The sequence below is a fragment of the Eschrichtius robustus genome, chromosome 12 (genome assembly GCF_028021215.1).
Source record: "Eschrichtius robustus isolate mEscRob2 chromosome 12, mEscRob2.pri, whole genome shotgun sequence".
Lineage (NCBI taxonomy): Eukaryota > Metazoa > Chordata > Mammalia > Artiodactyla > Eschrichtiidae > Eschrichtius > Eschrichtius robustus.
In genome coordinates, this window is record NC_090835.1 from 75998692 (window position 1) to 76015260 (window position 16569).

The following is a 16569-nucleotide window of genomic DNA, read 5'->3' on the forward strand; positions in this document are numbered from 1 at the left end:
CTTCCGGTCTTAGTTGCAGCACGCGGGATCTTTGTTGAGGTATGCAGGGTCTTTCATTGTGGCGTGCGGGCTTCTCTCTGGTTGTGGCGTGCGGCTTTTCTCTTCTCTAACTGTGGCGCGCGGGTTCCAGAACGTGTGGGCTCTGTAGTTTGCGGCAAGCGGTCTCTAGTTGAGGCCCGCGAGCTCAGTAGTCGTGGGCTTAGTTGCCCCGCAGCATGTGGGATCTTATTTCCCTGACCAGGGATCGAACCCGCGTCCCCTGAATTGTAAGGGGGATTCTTCACCACTGGGCCACCAGGGAAGTCCCTGGACAGTCCTTCTTTAGATACTCGAATACCTTTTTTTCCCTGCTAGGGAGGGTCCAGCCCTGGGCGCCCATCTCTGTAGACTGAAAGTTTCTTTCCAGCTTGGGGCGGGGGTGGAGCGGGCACTCTCACTTCTCCCCTTTCTCCTGGCCCTTCCTGGGCCCTCCTGCGACCTGGGTTAAGTGGGCAGGGGTCTGGGAGGGTCCTTCCCGCCGTGGGATCGGTCAGAGGGCCGGTTCTTCAGGCGGGCGAGAAGGGCTTGTCCAGGATTGCCAGGCAGCGCCCTCCCCGCGGCCCGGGCAGCCTCGGCCCCGGCCCAGGAGCCCAGCAGGGGCGTGTCCCCGTGCTCACCTGCCATTGGGCAGGTGGGGCAGCCGGCGCTTTGGCAGGGGCAGTATTATAAACGCGGAGCCGGTGGCAGCGGAGCCAGGCAAGTCGCAGGATGGTGGACAGCGTGTACCGGACCCGCTCCCTGGGGGTGGCGGCTGAAGGGCTCCCGGACCAGTACGCGGACGGAGAGGCGGCGCGCGTGTGGCAGCTCTACATCGGGGACACCCGCAGCCGCACCGACGAGTACAAGGCCTGGCTGCTCGGGCTGCTGCGCCAGCACGGCTGCCAGCGGGTGCTCGACGTGGCCTGCGGCACTGGGTGAGCCTGGGCAGGGGCCAGGGGACCGGAGTGAGCGGGAGCGGGGAGCGGGTGGCGGGTGGGGACCCGGCTGAGCGGGCGCCGGGGGATCGGGGTGAGTGGGGACCCGGGGCATTGGGGCGACGGAGTCGGCTCGGCCCGGGCAGCTTGATCGCAGGACCACGGCCGGGCACGTCAGGGCAGCCTCCTCCGCCGACCCTGAGCCGGGCGGGGGCGCGACGCCAAGGCCAGGAATGAGTGTTTGCCCAGGCAGAACAGGCAGGGCGAGGCCGACGATGGCAGGACGGGGCCCAGAAGACCCAGGGTGAGAGCGAGGGTGTGGGCACATCGGGTGGGGAAGGCGGGTTCCGGAGGGCGGCGCAAGGGCCAGGCTTTGGGGCCACACCGACGTAAGCTCTGTTCAGGCTCCAGCGCGGCAGCGTTAACACTTGTTTGACATGTGCCTCGGCCAAAGTACTGTGCCAGGTGCTTTTGATACATCAGTTTTTAAAATCCTCACAAAACCCCATGAGGTAAGAAGTGATATCCATTTACAGCTGTAGAAATTTGGCCTCAGAGAGGTAAAGGTGGAGAGAAGATGTGGACCCAGGTTGTTTAGGGTCTGGCCTGTGCTCTGAACCACCATGCTGGGAGTTCCCTGGTGGCCTAGTGGTTAGGATTTTGCACTTTCACTGCCGAGGGCCGGGGGTTCAACCCCTGCTGGGGGAACTAAGATCTCACAAGCCTCGTGGTGCGGCCAAAAACAAAAACAAAAACATCATGCTATACTACCTCCTGTGTTCAAGTTACTTAACTTCCAGGAGCCTCAGTTTGCCCCATCTCTCAAATGGGGATAACACCATCTACCTTACTGGATTGCCATGAGGATTAATGCACATTTGTAGAATACCTGACTCGGTGCTAAAACAAAAAAGAAAAGTTGCTACCAGGTTCTCAGAAACAGATTTGCCAGGTCAATTGAGCTCAGTGGAGAGAGGCTGGGGACAGGATATAGAGGAGACAGAAGTGTCCAGCACAGGGTCTCCTCCTTGCCTTCCCAGGCCCCCCTGACTGCCCCTCTCTGCCTGTCATCCCTGGTCCTGCCCAGGGTGGACTCCATCATGCTGGTGGAAGAGGGCTTCAATGTGACAAGCGTGGATGCCAGTGACAAGATGCTGAAGTATGCGCTTAAAGAGCGCTGGAACCGGCGGCACGAGCCTGCCTTTGACAAGTGGGGTACGTGGGTCCAGCCAGGTGCCCTCAGCCCAGCCACCAAGGACACGGTTCTCTCTGCCCTGGGCTCCTTTAGCTCCTGTGGTGGGGTGTTTTGTTTTCCTCAAGGGAGACAGTAAAACCACTGTAATTTCCCTGAAAAGGAAGGCTTAGGCACCAGAATGAGGTATTGAGTATGAGGGGCTAGTTTTAATTATGTTTATAGTGTCTTGTCTTTCCCCCAAATAAAACCCCATAAGCACAGAGCCTTCCTTCCCAACCATGGCTTCCCCCTCCCTGGGCCCCTCTTCCCCTTCACCCTCCATGTCCATAATGATCCCCTCCCCCTGACTGGATGGGGAGTCCCTGTGTGTGTCTTGAAGGGGAAACTGAGGCAGGACTCCACTTGGTGGAGGTGGGTACTGCTGGTACCACGGTGCCACCCTGATCCCTCTTCCCCTTCCCGGCCCTCAGTCATTGAAGAAGCCAACTGGATGACTCTGGACAAAGATGTGCCTCAGCCACCAGGGGGTGGCTTCGATGCCGTCATCTGCCTTGGAAACAGTTTTGCCCACTTGCCAGACTGCAAAGGTGAGAGAGGATGTGGCCTTGGGCATGGACACTGCTTTGAACTATATCCTTTCCAAGCCCCTGGGGAGGATAAAGATGGGAGGGAGACTGGTGCTGGGGTCCCTGAGCAGACACAGCCTCTCTGTCCCTGGCCGGTGGAGTTCAGGGGACCAGAGCGAGCACCGGCTGGCCCTGAAGAACATCGCGAGCATGGTGAGGTCAGGGGGCGTGCTGATCATCGATCATCGCAACTACGACCACATCCTCAGCACAGGCTGCGCACCCCCAGGAAAGAACATCTACTATAAGGTGGGGCACCTGGGGGAGGGGGCGCCCAGAGAGGGAGGTGTGGTACTGGGGTCCAGGTCCCATGGGTAGTTGCAAAGGCTAACGCAGCTGGCACCACCACCTGCAGAGTGACCTGACCAAGGACATTACAACGTCAGTGCTGACGGTGAACAACAAGGCCCACATGGTGACCCTGGATTACACAGTGCAGGTGCCAGGGACTGGCCAGAGAGGTTCTCCTGACTTGAGGTACCCACTTGGCAAGGCGGGGGTGGGGGGGTGGGGGGGTGGGGGGGGCGGGGTGAGGGTGCTGAGACCACCAGTCCTCACGGTTGGTCGGGGGCTCTGTTGCAGTAAGTTCCGGCTCTCCTACTACCCTCACTGTCTGGCATCCTTTACGGAGTTGCTTCAAACAGCCTTCGGGGGCAAGTGCCAGCACAGCGTCCTGGGTGACTTCAAGCCTTACAAGATGGGCCAGGCCTACATTCCCTGCTATTTCATCCACGTGCTCAAGAAGACGGACTGAACAAGCCCTCAGCTCCCACAGCCCTCTGCCCAGGCGCTGCCAGGCTCCGTCTGGGGAGGAGGGGACCAGTAGCCCCACACCAAGCCCAGCCCCGTCCAGTGCAGATCTCGGGGGTGTGGGGAGGGGCAGACTGCAGCTGGGGGGCAGGGATTTGGGTTCAGGCAGATGGAAGGCTGAACAATATAGTTTATGCCTTTCTCAGGTCCTGTACACCTTGTGTTTGTATCAGAAGGATCAGGCTCCTGCGGTGCCCACCCTGCCCTCCCCTGAGTTTACTCCGCCACCGGCTTGCTCTTCTCCACGCCAACCTTTTAGACCACAACACCAGCAGGGGGCGGCATACGCTTTATTTTCAGCCACAGATGGGGCTCCCTCAGGACCTGATCCTTCCTCCTGAGCAGAGGGGCCTTAGTCTTGGAGCTGGCCTGGAGGGCGGACAGGTGGGAAGAGGATGCCTCCTGAGCTCTCTTGGGGCTCCTGATGCCACTCGGCACTCAAGGGAGTGCCTGGAGGTAGGCAGCGTTCAGGCGGGTCGGTGGCACTGGCCTGAGAAAGAGCCTTTGCTCTCTCAGGTCTCTGTGGAGATACCTTTAGCCCCTGCGGGCAGGGTCCCAGGCTGCAGGAGGCTCCTAGCAGGCAGCAAACTTGCGCTGGATGCTCTTGTACCGGAGCAGCTCGTGCTCGCTGACCGAGGGCTGTAGCCGGGCCGCAGCCTGCAGCAGGTCCTCCATGGTGAGCAGCAGTGCCGAGCTCCCAGGCTCTAGGCCTGGGGGTGACAAGGGGAGGTGAGGCCAGCTGGGGCACAGAGGCTGCGGTCTCTGCCCAAGCAGGGGAGCACCCTGGTAGGCACCTTCTTGCCCAGAGTCCCCCAGTGGTCAACAGTCCCTCCTCTGAAATCCAGAACCAGGCCTGGTGCCCACTAGGTCCTTGGCTGACCTCTGGGGCTGGTGAGTGGCTCACCTTCCTCCAGGTCCCGAACCCTGCGTTTGAGGGCAGCTGTCATGGCATCGGAGCATAGGGAGTAGAGGTCTGCGCCCGTCAGCTGGGGTGGGCAGTGGTCCAGCACGTCCACCAGGCTCACAGAGGGCTCGAGCCTGAATCTGTTGTGGGGATACAGGAAAGAAAGAGACTTACCTGGCATCCCCTACTCTGTCAGAAGGCATCCCTGACCAGCTTATTGTGCACTCTGCACTTATCCCCTAACCATCCCAAGGCCCAAGCCCTGTGGGGGTCTCCCTCTAACAGGGCATACTTGCGCGTGATGGCGCTCAGAACACGCAGCTGGGAGGCGCGGTCCTCGCTCACTCCCACAAACACCAGCTTGTCAAACCTTTAGGGAGACAGGTGGGCGTGAGTGCCAGGGTGCCTGGCATGAGGGTGGAGAGGCACCGGATGGGGGTCAAGGGACAGGCCCAAATGGGCCTGGCGGAGGTGAAAGGTACGGGGTGCACACCTGCCGGGCCTCAGAAGGGCAGGGTCCAGGAGGTCTGGTCTGTTGGTGGCTCCAATCACAAACACATCCTGAGTGCTGTGAAGCCCATCCAGCTCGGCCAGGAGCTGAGACACCACCCTGTGAAGGAGGAAGTGAAGGTGAGAGAGTGCTGGGGGCATCCTCAGCCTCTGCCCTGCTTGTGGTGCTCCTTGCAGGCTGTCTCCACAGGGCCCCTGCCCGGTTGTGCCCTGTGTACTCCTCCACACAGGCCCCCATCTCCTCAATGCCCCACACCCAATTCCACGGCCCCTTTTAGCTTCCGTTATACTATCGCAGAACCAGAAGGGCAGGAACTCTTTGGGCTCCAAAGACTAGTGCAACCTGTCTCACATCCCTCTGTCCTGGACCCCAGACTCCATTCTGGCTCAGAACCCCACCTGTCCATCACACCTCCAGAGTCTCCACTTCGCCCCCGGCTTGGGGCCAAGGAGTCCAGTTCATCAAAGAAGATGATGCATGGAGCTGCGGCCCTGGCCCTGGCAAACACTTAGGAGAGAGAAGGGCCCACAGGACGGGGAAGCCCAGGGGGATTTGAAGTCAGGAGACGGGGAGGGAAAACCATGTTGACAATTCATCACTAGCACTTCAGGTAAGAGGCCCCACCCAGCAGGAACCTGACCTGGGGAGAGGAAGACTAGCAGTGACCGCGAGCAGCCTGAGGGTAGGGGCGGCTCAGGGGCCAGAAGCCCTGCCCCCACCCCCCACTCACCTTCCCGTACATTCTCCTCGCTTTGGCCCACGTACATGTTGATCAGCTCAGGCCCCTTCACGCTGAGGGAGGGGATGGGAGAGGGTGAGACTCCTCAGACGCAGAAACACACAACACACCTCCTGCCGCTGCCCCCAATCCACCCGCCCTCCCTGCCAGGCCCCCTCGCCACCTGAGGAAGGTAAGGCTGCACTCAGTGGCTACTGCCTTGGCCAGGAGGGTCTTGCCCGTGCCAGGGGGCCCGTGGAGCAGAAGGCCGGAGCGCCTCAGGCCCAGGCTCAGCAGCTCAGGGTGCTCTAGAGGGAGCTGAATAGTCTCCAGAATCTCCTTCTTCACCTCCTGCAGCCCACCCACATCGTGCCAGGACACCAGGGGGATCTAGGAGATGGAAAGGGCACAGTTGGGCACGTGCTGGTGGAGGGAGCTCCGGTCCCACCTCCAAGGACCTGGAGTGTCTACCTTGGGGGCTCCGACGGCCTGGGAGTGAGCTGACTGCAGCTGCTCCAGCGCCTGCCCGAAGTCCTCAGCCAGGAGAGGAAAGCCAGCAGCACACAGCTCCCCCTCATCCTCCTCACTCAAGCCACCTGCCCAGCTGCAAAGGAAAATCCAGGGAGGCCTCTGGAGGACCTAACCTGAGGCCTCCTCCCCATCAGGGCCCTCACCCTCCTCCCTTCCTCACCAGCCCCTACCCACCCATACCGCCTCTTGCCACCTTGCCCCTCCTGTGCCCAATTTCTTTACCCCAAGTTCTTGATCCTGGTGCAGGCTGCCCGGCTGCTGTGGGTCAAAAGGGCATAGAGATCCCCTACCACAAAGCCCTGGGGAACCACAGGAGAGGACACGTGAGCAGGGCACAGTAGGCAGGAACCCTTGCGGGGCTGGACCCCTGGCTGGAGCAGAGGCCCATCACTGATGCCTCGGGTTTTCTACCCTCACTTGCACACTTGCATGGCAGCAGGACTGAGTCCCCCCCGGCAAAGAGTGCAGGGCGGCCCGTATCCTGCCTGGGTACTCACTGCACACCGCCGTGCCAGCTGCGCCAGGTTCACCTCTTGGCCCAGCGGGAGGTGGGCAGTGAGGGCCCGCAGGATGCTGAACCGCTGCCCCTCTGACAGCACAGGTACCTCCAGCTCGTGAGTAAACGCTGTCTGCACATCCACAGGCAGGTCCTGGGCCCGGCTTGTGGTGGCCACGACCATCAGGGGAGGGCAGCTGCAGACAGGGAGTGGGCAGCACTCAGGGCAAGAAGGTGGCCGGCAGCCCCTGAGCACTGCCTCGTCCTGAGGCTGGTGCAGGAGGTCAGGGAGGAGGGTAGGGCTGGGATGGGACAGGGAGATGGGCGCCCCAAAGTCTCCTGGATGGGGCATCCCCCCCACACAGGGCGCTCAGTGAGGGCAGAGGCTGTGCTTTAGTGTCCCCCAAGAAATACCAGGGACTGCATTCTCCTCCCTCTGGGTAACCCCGTGCCCCTGAGCTCAGGGCTGCCTGGAGAGCAGCCAGATGGGCGGTAGACGTCTAAGAAGCCACTGAGAGGGTGGGGAAGAGAGGGCTGGACGCCCCTTCCAGGCCCAGCGCTGGATGATACCTGGTGAGGGGGTCTTCATCCAGGAGGAGGCGACGCAGTGTGGCCACCACACGGGCGTCCTCGCCTAGCCCATCACGGTCCCGGCCCAGCAGGTCCACGGCTGTCAGCAACAGAACCACAGGCCGGCAGCGCCCGGCCCGCGAGAAAGTGGCCTGCAGTTTTGTCTCCACAGCCCCACTACTGTCTGCACAGAGGCTGGAGCAGGGCACCTGGGGAGGGGGTCCCGATGGGCCTGTGAGCAAGGGGGCAGGGGTGACTGGGGCAGAAGAATGGGGGGAGGAGCCACAAGAAGGTACAGGCCATCTCTTTTTGGAGGGCAGGGATGGGGGAGGAAGGTAACACTGGCCGAGCCCTAACACTTCTTTACCCTAACCTAATTTCCCGGACTGTCCACCAAAACCTTGGCGCATCCTCCTTCTTGAAAGCATCTCTCAGTAGCTCAGCATCATGGGACTATGCCTGACCCACTGGCCCACTAGGCTGAGGTGGCGGGGTCAGGCTTGTAGCCAGGGGGAGAGGGAGAATCCGGGCTGGGGAGGAGACTTGGTTGGGATCCACTCTCCAGGGACCCTCACCTTCAGTAAGTGGAGCCCGAGGCAGTTGCAGGCGGCAGCGACTGCAGTGGTCTTCCCACTGCCTGGGGGGCCCCGTAGAAGGACACTGCCTGTTCCTGTCAGCAGGGCACCCCTGCAACCAGAGAAGAGACGTTTGTTTCCTCCACTCTGCCCAAATGTGAGAGTCCCCAGTGACACAGGGCCCCTTGGATCCAGAAAGCAGACACCGTCCTTGAAGCAAACCCCCTCCCCAACCCCCGGGGCTGTTGCCACATGGTGAGGCCATATTTCCCACACCACCTTGGTACCCTGGCAGGAGCATGGAGCCTATCCAGCAGCTGAGACTAATTCTCTTTTTGTCATCAAGAAAGCCTTGGCTATTCTGTCTGGTTTGGATTGTACTAGGCGGAATTAGGGAGGCGTGTAATTAGGGAGGCGTGTGTGGCTACACTTAGGCCAGTGGTATGAGGACCTGTGTCTTTCAGGTACAGGATGGTGAAGGTCAGGATGGATGGTGAAGGTCAGGATGGCTAGTGGGCTCCCCAAGGGGAATGGCAGTCTCAGAGACAGTTGTCCCCGGTGGAGATTCTTCCTCCATAGCTGACATTGGAGGACAGTGGTTATCCCAGGAAAGGAGCCTGGGAATTTGCTTACAGAAAGGACATGGGCTAGTGGCCTGGGCCTAACAGTTGGAGGGAGGACCACCTAATTCCACTCTGAACAGGGCATTAGGAACTACTTGTCTGGCCTGCCGCTCCTCCAGGGTTGTTCTGAGCAGGCTTTTCTCACACCGAGGCCTCACTCACCCTGGCTGGAGGCGAGGCTTCAGGGCAGCACAGAGCTCGGTCACCAAGCCCTCCAGGCCTGGAGGAGACAAGTTGCTCCAGGGAGTGGATTCACCTGAAGGGAGCCTTGGAACAAGGCTCAGGGTAGAACCCACCTGTGAAAGGTGGGAGGAAGCTTTAGTTTCTAGAAGTTTTTTTTTTTTTTTTAATTTATTTTATGGTTAATTTACAATGTTGTGTTAATTTCTACTGTACAGCAAAGTGATTCAGTTATATAAACATATACATTATTTTTCATATTCTTTTCCATTATGGTTTATCCCAGGATACTGAATATAGTTCCCTATGCTATATAGTAGGACTTTGTTGTTTATCCATTCTATATATAATAGTTTGCATCTGCTAATCCCAAACTCCCAGTCCGTTCCTCCCCCACTCTCCTTCCCCCTTGGCAACCACAAGTCTGTTCTCTAGAAGTTCTTTCTGCTCCTTTCCCCAGGTCTACCCCCACCGCTAGGGCCTCACCAAGTACAAGGAGGTGTGGGTGGTGTCAGCTACGTAGGCCCTGGTTGGCCCATCCGGAGCTTCCCCAACTGTTTTCTTCACTTTAAAAAACATCTCCCGCCACCTGCAGGAAAGAGGCCCAATGAACCCCAGACCCAGAGCCCACACACACCCCTCCCCAAGGGCAAGGTGGCTGTCTCAGTCAGAGGTCCACTGCAGGGGCAAACTCAAGAGCAGCACAAATAAATGTCCCTAGACATGGCGGAGGTGGGGAGGAAGGGGGGGACGTGGAGGAAAAGGAAAGCAGATGGTCTTTCTTATCTCCCTGACTGGATCATATGCATTTTGAGAGCAGGAACCGTGCTTGTCCTCCGCATCCCTCATGACAACATCACCTGAGGGTGTGTCTCTTCAGGTAAATGGCCTGCCCACCCACTCCAATGGGAGAAGCCACCCCTGCACCAAGCAGTGACCATCTGACTGTTTTCACTGGCTTCAGAACACAGTCTCTCCCTCAAATACATACCCACCAAGGCCACCCAAAACCTCAGAGGAAAGAGTCCCTTGGCTCTTATTCAAGCATCCACAAAATCTAATTGCAGGCAGATTCCTTCATAATGACATTTAATGATTAATGATTCTGTATTTTGGCTGCACATTAGAATTATCTGTGAAACTGAAAAAAAAAAATCAACATCTCTCAAATATTGTATGATTCCATTTAGGAGATTAGTGGCTGCCAGGAGCTGAGGGAAGGAGGGAACAGGGAGTGACTGCTAATGGGGAGGGGTTTCTTTCTGGGGTGATGAACATGTTCTGGAATTAGTGATGTTGATGGCACAACCTTGAGAATATACTAAAAGCCACAGAATTGTACACTTTAAAAGCATGAATTTTATGGTATGTGAATTATATCTCAATTTAAAAATTAACATTTTCCTTCCTTTGGAAAAAAATAAAGACTGCACAGGTCCCAGCCTCACCCTGCTGCTCCAATAGGTCTGGGGTGGGACTCACGCATTTGTATTTTTCGAAAGCTCCCAGCTATAACCAGGGCTGTGCAGTCACTGGCTAGTGTCAGAGTGAGTTAGGGTTACTCAGCCTACTAACGGGGTGGGTAGCAGATAGCAGTCACTAGTCCAGTTTTCCAGATAAAGAAATGAACTACTCCCATCTTTAATCCTCAGGCAGCAGAGCAATGACAGAACCTGGGCCTCTTTAAGGTCCAATCAGGGTGCAGATTCCTTTGCTCAGTGTCGCACAGTCACAAAACTGCTCCCTCTGGCAGCAGAGGAGGGTGGGGGTGGGAATGCTTTCAGGTGGAGGGGGAAGCATACCAGGTTAGTATTATGAAACTCTTGTAACTATAACCATAGGCAGTGATTGTGGTAAAAACTAGAACATAAGGAAAACTGTCCTACTGTTATTATAAATAAATGATGGAAATAAATAAATAAATAAATGATGGGTGGGTCCATAACCTAGACTCTCAATCAAGCTGAACATCCTGAGTCAGAGTGCATATGGCAGGCAGTGGAATCCAAGGAGGAACAGCACTGGGGAGGGGACGGGGGAGGGAGACATGCTCACCCCCCTTCCACGGAGAGTGGAGGGACCATCTCAGTGAGTACACAGGCCAGACCTCTGGAACATATCTGGACACTGCTGGGGAACACCGGGTTGCGTTCCCGAGAGCCAGACGGGAAACAGTGGAGCTGGAACCCATAGGCCTGGTGTGGGAAAGCGGAACGCTGGGGAGTCTGAAGGGGCTATAGTGGACTTCCTTGCCAGGGATCACAGAAGCCTCCCTGCAGGGCTTCCCTTACCAAGTCCAAGAAGTGGGGCTAAAGCACTCACCTCTGTCCTTGGACCCACCTGTCCACCCCAACCCTGCTTTCTAGGACCTGCTCAGGGGGGAAGAACCGTGTGCTCAGCACCCAGAGGAGGAAGACAGGTCTCCAGGGGGCTGGAAAGGCAGAGGTCCAGGAACAGGACGGGCTTGCCAGTCTGTCTCAGGAGGGCCTAGTGCCTGTTTTCCTTTCAAAGTACAAAGGGTGGGCATTCTGCAGTTTTCCTACAGAAAGCTAGCTCACAGACATTTGCTATATTTAAGATGGGATACAGAGGAGGAAGTGACGGATAGCAGCCTGGCATTCTCCACCAGGCCCCAGTTGCAGATTTGAACTGGGAAAGCTCAAAGAGGTGTCCTGCAGCGCCAAGTGGGATTACATGGGGCACTACCAGCCCCTTCCTCTGGGTACCATAGCCCTGAGACTGGGGAGACAGAGTGCTGGCCAGAACCCAGCTCTGAATACTGACCAAGGATGAATCAGGCGCTCCAGACAAGGCGTCCCTCTCTTGGCAGAGGGCCCAGGCTGACTTGGCCCGGGACCTTGGGCACTATGGCTCTTATGCCCAAGTTCCTGCAGGCCGGTCCCACCACCTCAATGACATTTCCTGGAAGGTTGGGTTAGTGTGCCTACCAGCTGTCTTCTCCTTCTAGTAAATCTCTACAGGAAATCAGTCCTGGGGTGTTGAGCTACACATTCTTCCCCCTTCACATAAGGCCAAGTGGTCTCTGAATTCTTCGCCTCACCATTTTACATGCAACCTCTGTAGTCAGAGTCAACAGGAGGAGGAGAAAGGTTGGACTCCTTGTTTTGCGTCCCTAGCTCAGTTATGCTCTATTTCTCATTCTGTTGAGGATAAGGAAAGAGGGAAGGCCTCAAGGAGAGCAGAAATCCCTCCCTCCCCTGCTTTGGGAGACAGGATTGAAAGCAGCATGTGCACATTCCATCCATTAGGGTAGAAATCAGGGCCTGGGTCTCATCCTGCTGAGTGTATGGGAGGTGTGGCCTAAACAACACTGGTTAAGAATGGAAAGCAAGGAATCCCACCTTGGTCTAGGCCATGAAACTGTTCTAAATGCTTTACTTTATCTAGGACCACCAATCGATTTGAGGATAAACACCCCCAAAAGCTAGTAGGCTGTGGTTCTTAATTCTTTTTTCAGTCACACGCCTATTTGAGAACCTGAAGAAGGTATGTGCCTTCTGTCCAGAAATATGTGTGACAACAACAAAATGTTCTTATGCACAAAATTATTCCATTCAACTTGAGGACTCCTGCACCCAGGTTAAGAATCCCAGCTGTAGGAAAGGAGGCAGCTGCGTACCTGGGCAGTTTCTCTGGGCTTCCTTCCAGGATCTCTACTTGCCCGACTGTTGGCACACACAGAACATCCCCTTCCTGGACTGCCCTGTAACACAGCAGTGGCCCTGGTCAGCTCACGATGGGAGTCAACAGCATGGGCGTGACACATGCCCGCACAGCCAACCCCAACATGCAGACTATTTCTTAGGGGCCTACTGCCCAGCCAGAGATCCCAAGCAGTTGTACAGAGAACAAGTCTGACCTAGAAAGAGCTGCAGGAAATGGCAGAGAGGCTAGAGAGGGGATCAGAGACCAGAGAAGGGCAAAGCAGGATCCCGGCTGCTTTGGGGTCCTCCCAAATCAAAGTGGTTTCTCAGTTTAGGAGGTCTGGATTCACCTCCTGGTCCAGATTACTCTTCTATTGTCCGCCTGACACAGCAAGAGGCTTCTAGCCACAATATTGCCTTAAACTGTGGCTTTTTAAAATCAGATGCTCTGTGGTACCTGAATCTAAGGCATGGGATAGGAGGAGAGCAATGAGGATAAGGTTCTATCCTCCTGAAAGGGGGACGCAGCTAACCTGGGTGTCTGAAAGTGCCGGTAAAGAACATGGTCATAAGTTCCATTAGTGCTGTAGTGAGGAGAGGACACAATTTCGATGTGTAACTCTTTGGCAAACGGAGGCCCAGGCAGCACTGAGCAGCTTCCTTTGTCTTCAGGGGTGCTGGAGCCCTCCAAGTATCTCTATTAGAGAAATAACCACCACCTTATAACCTTCTCCCAAGGAGTCAGGCTCTACCCAATCCCTTAGCAATTAATATTTCTGCTTCCATCCTTTATCCTTCCCATAACCATAAGGCTTGTGGGAGAGGAGACCTAAGGTAGCAGAGCTGAATACCTATATCTTCCTGAGAAAACAGAAACCTCTCCTTCTAATGGGCACCAGGAAGAGATTTCTGACTCTGACTTTTCTGAGTCTCCCTCCAAAAAGTTCACCAGGAAAGATAACCATTCTGTAATACCTTTATACTGGCCCAGAGCCAGTGAAATAGTAAAGACATTTAATGCCCACAAGTCATTTGAGTGACACCAGGCAGCCACTGGGAATATGAATTGGACATTAGTGGGGACACTCTGAATTCAGGCTGTAGTTAAAGGATGTGATCACAATGAAGCTGAAAGGGCTGCATTAGCTGAATGAGCTCCAGTCTGAGTACTCCAGTATTTTTCCTCCATTCAGAAGGAAATCCACATCTGACTCCCATTCGTGCATATCTTATATCTCTTCTTGACATCCCATAGCACTAACTGGCTATGTCAGCATTACCTAATATAACTTTCTACAGTGATAGAAATGTTCTATATTAACATGTGGCTGTTGAACACTCAACATATGACTAAAGCAATCAACGAACTGAATTTTTTACTTCATTTACTTTCAGTTGATTTAAAGCGCCACCAAGGGGCTAGTGGGTTCCATACTGGACAGCGCAGGCCTAAACCATACATCCAGGTGCTTAATTAAACAGTAGACTATATTTGTACCCCAAAAATAATTACCTTCTTGAAGTAAACTTCTTAAAGGCAGAAACCAAAAACTCCTCCTGGATATATTTAATAAAATATTAAACTTAAACACCAAGCACTAAAGATAATAAAGAGCCCTTTCCTTCAAGGAATTTACAATGTACAACTGAGGATTAGACAGATTACATGATCATAACAAAACAATAAAATAAATGCTCTCTGAAAAGTACAATACGAAATGCTATAGTAAGAAGAAGTAATGTTAAATTTGTGGTGGTGAGATTATATAAGGCTTTGAGAAGATAGTGCCACCTTTAGATGGGCCTTCAAGGAAAGGATGGTAGGATTTTAACCGAGGAGGCTAAAAGAATAGGAAGGAACTTGAAGTCAAGGATAGCATGAGCAAAAGCTGGAGGTATCATCCTCCATACTACCCAGTACAATACTGGATACACTGCAGCAATTCAACAAACAACTGAGTAGATTTAGTAGATTAATATATACATGTGGTAATTTGACCATAATTTTCACCTTTCACCCAAATCGTGAAAGCCCTTCCCATGCACCACCAACATGTTTTAATTGTAGAGAATGGTTAAACAAGGCTAAGAGGCATTAAGTGAAAAGTCCAAGATCTAAGGAGTAAGGGACCTAAATTCTACAGCTCTGATCTTCCAATTAAGTTAGGACAAAGAAGAGGGGATAAAGATGAGGAAGAATTCCTGACCTCAGTCTGGTATCCTACCTGAATTTTAAGCTCTCCCACCTCCAGGGGATCACAGCCGAGATTAAAAACCAGAGTAGCAGGCACGAGGGCCAGTCCGTCAGCGAGGGGCTCTCCCAGCTGCCCAGAGCTGGGTCCCAGCCTTTCACAGAGGTCCCAGCGAGGCTCTAGGACCTGCACCGTGGCCAAGTGTGGCTGGGAAGTGTTCGATGACTCTCCAGCCCGGGTCACCCACACCCATTCGCCCTGGAAGAGGCTGAGGTTACGGAGACAGCTCCGGCTCACCCCCAGTGCATCTCCAGTCCCTCCCAGAACTCCCCGGAGTCGCCGGACTGTGCCAGAGGCCGCGAAGGAGGACACCACCGGCGGGGGTGGGGGCCGGCTGCTGTCCTCAGTCTCCGGACCCAGTTTGGCCCGCCCACGGAGCTCAGTCACAGCTAGTCGCGTCCCTGGGCCCAGTAGCCCTTGTAACGCCGGCCGCGTCTCCAGCACCCGCGGTCCGGGTACTGGCAGGGTCTCTCCGCGCCTCACCAGCAACGGCCCGACTCTCGGTCCGAGCCCGGGCCCAGACGAGGTGCCGAGCAGCGCCCAGCCCAGCGCCGGGGGCCGCCGCACCGGCCGCGCCCGCACCCATGCCCCGGAGCCCAGGGCCAGGAGCCGCAGCAGCGCGCGGCTAACCAGCAGCTGCGGAGGCCCCGGCCCCTGCTCTTCGGTGCCCGCGCCCGGTCCCTCCAGGGCGGCCACTAGCAGCGCCGGCCCTGCCGGGCTCTCCCCAGCAGGCCGCAGCGCCAGCACCAGGCCCAGCCCCGCCGCAGGCCACGGGCCCCCGGGCGGCAGCAGCACCGCCAACGGGGGTGTCTCCGTCGGGAAGGGCTCCAGGACCCGCAAGACTGCCAGGGCCATGGTGACAGGAAACCAACAAGCACAGAGCACAGCGAAGGAAGGCGCCTTCCGGAGCCGGAGAGCCAGACGTCCAGGCGGCTCACACGCCGCTTCCGCTTCCGTCAGGGGAGGTGCGAGGGAAGTGGGCGGGGCGTCGGGTGCAGGCGCTTGCTCCAGGAGGGCGAGCTGCGCCTTGGATCGGTCCGGGTGGTGCCTCGGTGGCAGTAACATAGTCACTGTGGTCGAATAGTCTACGCAAGCACCACTTGAGAAGTGTTTACAGGGATTTACCTTCCGCGCCTGCTTGCGGAGTAACATCCTGTCAATTACCCTCCCCATAGCATGTACTTAACAGTTTATTGAATGATCAATGAATGGTCATTGTGTTCTGCACCAAACTCGGCCCACTACTGGGAGCTGTGGGTGGAGTGTTTAGGAAGGAGTCCACTCTGTGAAACTGTAGGCACTGAGGTTTGAGGGTTGTGGGGAAGGTTGCAGGAGGGAGTGGTAGGATTATAAAACTGTCTCAGACGGGCTTATGGGGATATGTAGTGGCTGCTGGCTGAATTACTACATGTGATTCATGTAGCGCTGGAGTGCTTGGTGCTGCCACACCTGTTCCAACACATCCTATACAAAACCCACGTTCCATTGTTTTTTGTCCTGTTTATTGTCCTGTTCGTTCTAGTCCCACCAAGCTTGAAGCAACGACAAAGTAGCCTCACTTTCTCATCTCTCCGAAACCAGATGCTCTCCCCCCCACCAATCCTTGCAGACTGGAGATCCATTCCTACTTTCACCCTACAGAGGAGTGGGCAGCAGAGCAGACAGAAGAGAGAGGTTCAAGGCTTCAGTCATGAGTACCAAACCAACAGCTTGCTTCCCATATGCTGTTACTTAGAGTTCATCCTTGTCTCCACCCCCACTGCTGTGCATAAAACACTTGGACACTGGCTTGCCACACTTCCAGTTATTAACAATATTCTTGCATTTAGAATCAATGGATTGGGGAATTCTCTGGTGGTTCAGTGGTTAAGACTCCATGCTTCCACTGCAGGGGGCACAGGTTTGATCCCTGGTTGGCGAACTAAGATCCCACATGCCATGCGGTGTGGCCAAAAAGAAA

At 55.7% G+C, this 16569-nt stretch overlaps 2 protein-coding genes across 3 annotated transcripts; one reads left to right on the forward strand and one right to left on the reverse strand.

Moving 5' to 3' along the window:
* Positions 1-717: 717 nt before the first annotated feature.
* On the forward strand, positions 718-3694 carry GNMT (glycine N-methyltransferase). The gene is made up of 6 exons (XM_068558097.1): positions 718-953; positions 2041-2168; positions 2619-2735; positions 2881-3023; positions 3130-3251; positions 3357-3694. The coding sequence occupies exons 1-6, from the start codon at positions 748-750 to the stop codon at positions 3526-3528; spliced, it is 888 nt and encodes a 295-aa protein (XP_068414198.1). The 5' UTR covers positions 718-747; the 3' UTR covers positions 3529-3694.
* A 162-nt stretch (positions 3695-3856) lies between these two features.
* On the reverse strand, positions 3857-15543 carry PEX6 (peroxisomal biogenesis factor 6). Of its 2 annotated transcripts, XM_068558396.1 has the most exons (18): positions 14583-15543; positions 12891-13054; positions 12333-12416; positions 9179-9281; positions 8675-8808; positions 7890-8001; positions 7315-7523; positions 6746-6941; positions 6471-6547; positions 6189-6321; positions 5902-6107; positions 5730-5791; positions 5398-5506; positions 4982-5098; positions 4781-4858; positions 4489-4628; positions 4117-4294; positions 3857-3953 (listed from the first exon to the last, which is right to left on the reverse strand). In XM_068558396.1, the coding sequence occupies exons 1-17, from the start codon at positions 15462-15464 to the stop codon at positions 4158-4160; spliced, it is 2943 nt and encodes a 980-aa protein (XP_068414497.1). In that variant the 5' UTR covers positions 15465-15543; the 3' UTR covers positions 3857-3953; positions 4117-4157. The 2 variants fall into 2 exon arrangements, with proteins under 2 accessions (XP_068414497.1, XP_068414496.1); XM_068558395.1 differs by having other exon boundaries at positions 3857-4294.
* Positions 15544-16569: the final 1026 nt, after the last annotated feature.

Coding starts and splice junctions, on each gene's coding strand:
- GNMT (XM_068558097.1), top strand. CDS start 748: ATGGTGGACAGCGTGTACCGGACCCGCTCCCTGGGGGTGGCGGCTGAA. Junction 3,024..3,129: donor GAAAGAACATCTACTATAAG/GTGGGGCACCTG, acceptor CACCACCTGCAG/AGTGACCTGACCAAGGACAT. Junction 3,252..3,356: donor AGAGGTTCTCCTGACTTGAG/GTACCCACTTGG, acceptor GCTCTGTTGCAG/TAAGTTCCGGCTCTCCTACT.
- PEX6 (XM_068558396.1), bottom strand. CDS start 15,464: ATGGCCCTGGCAGTCTTGCGGGTCCTGGAGCCCTTCCCGACGGAGACA. Junction 8,002..8,674: donor AAGCCTCGCCTCCAGCCAGG/GTGAGTGAGGCC, acceptor CTCTGGTTGCAG/GGGTGCCCTGCTGACAGGAA. Junction 4,295..4,488: donor GGTTCGGGACCTGGAGGAAG/GTGAGCCACTCA, acceptor TGTCACCCCCAG/GCCTAGAGCCTGGGAGCTCG.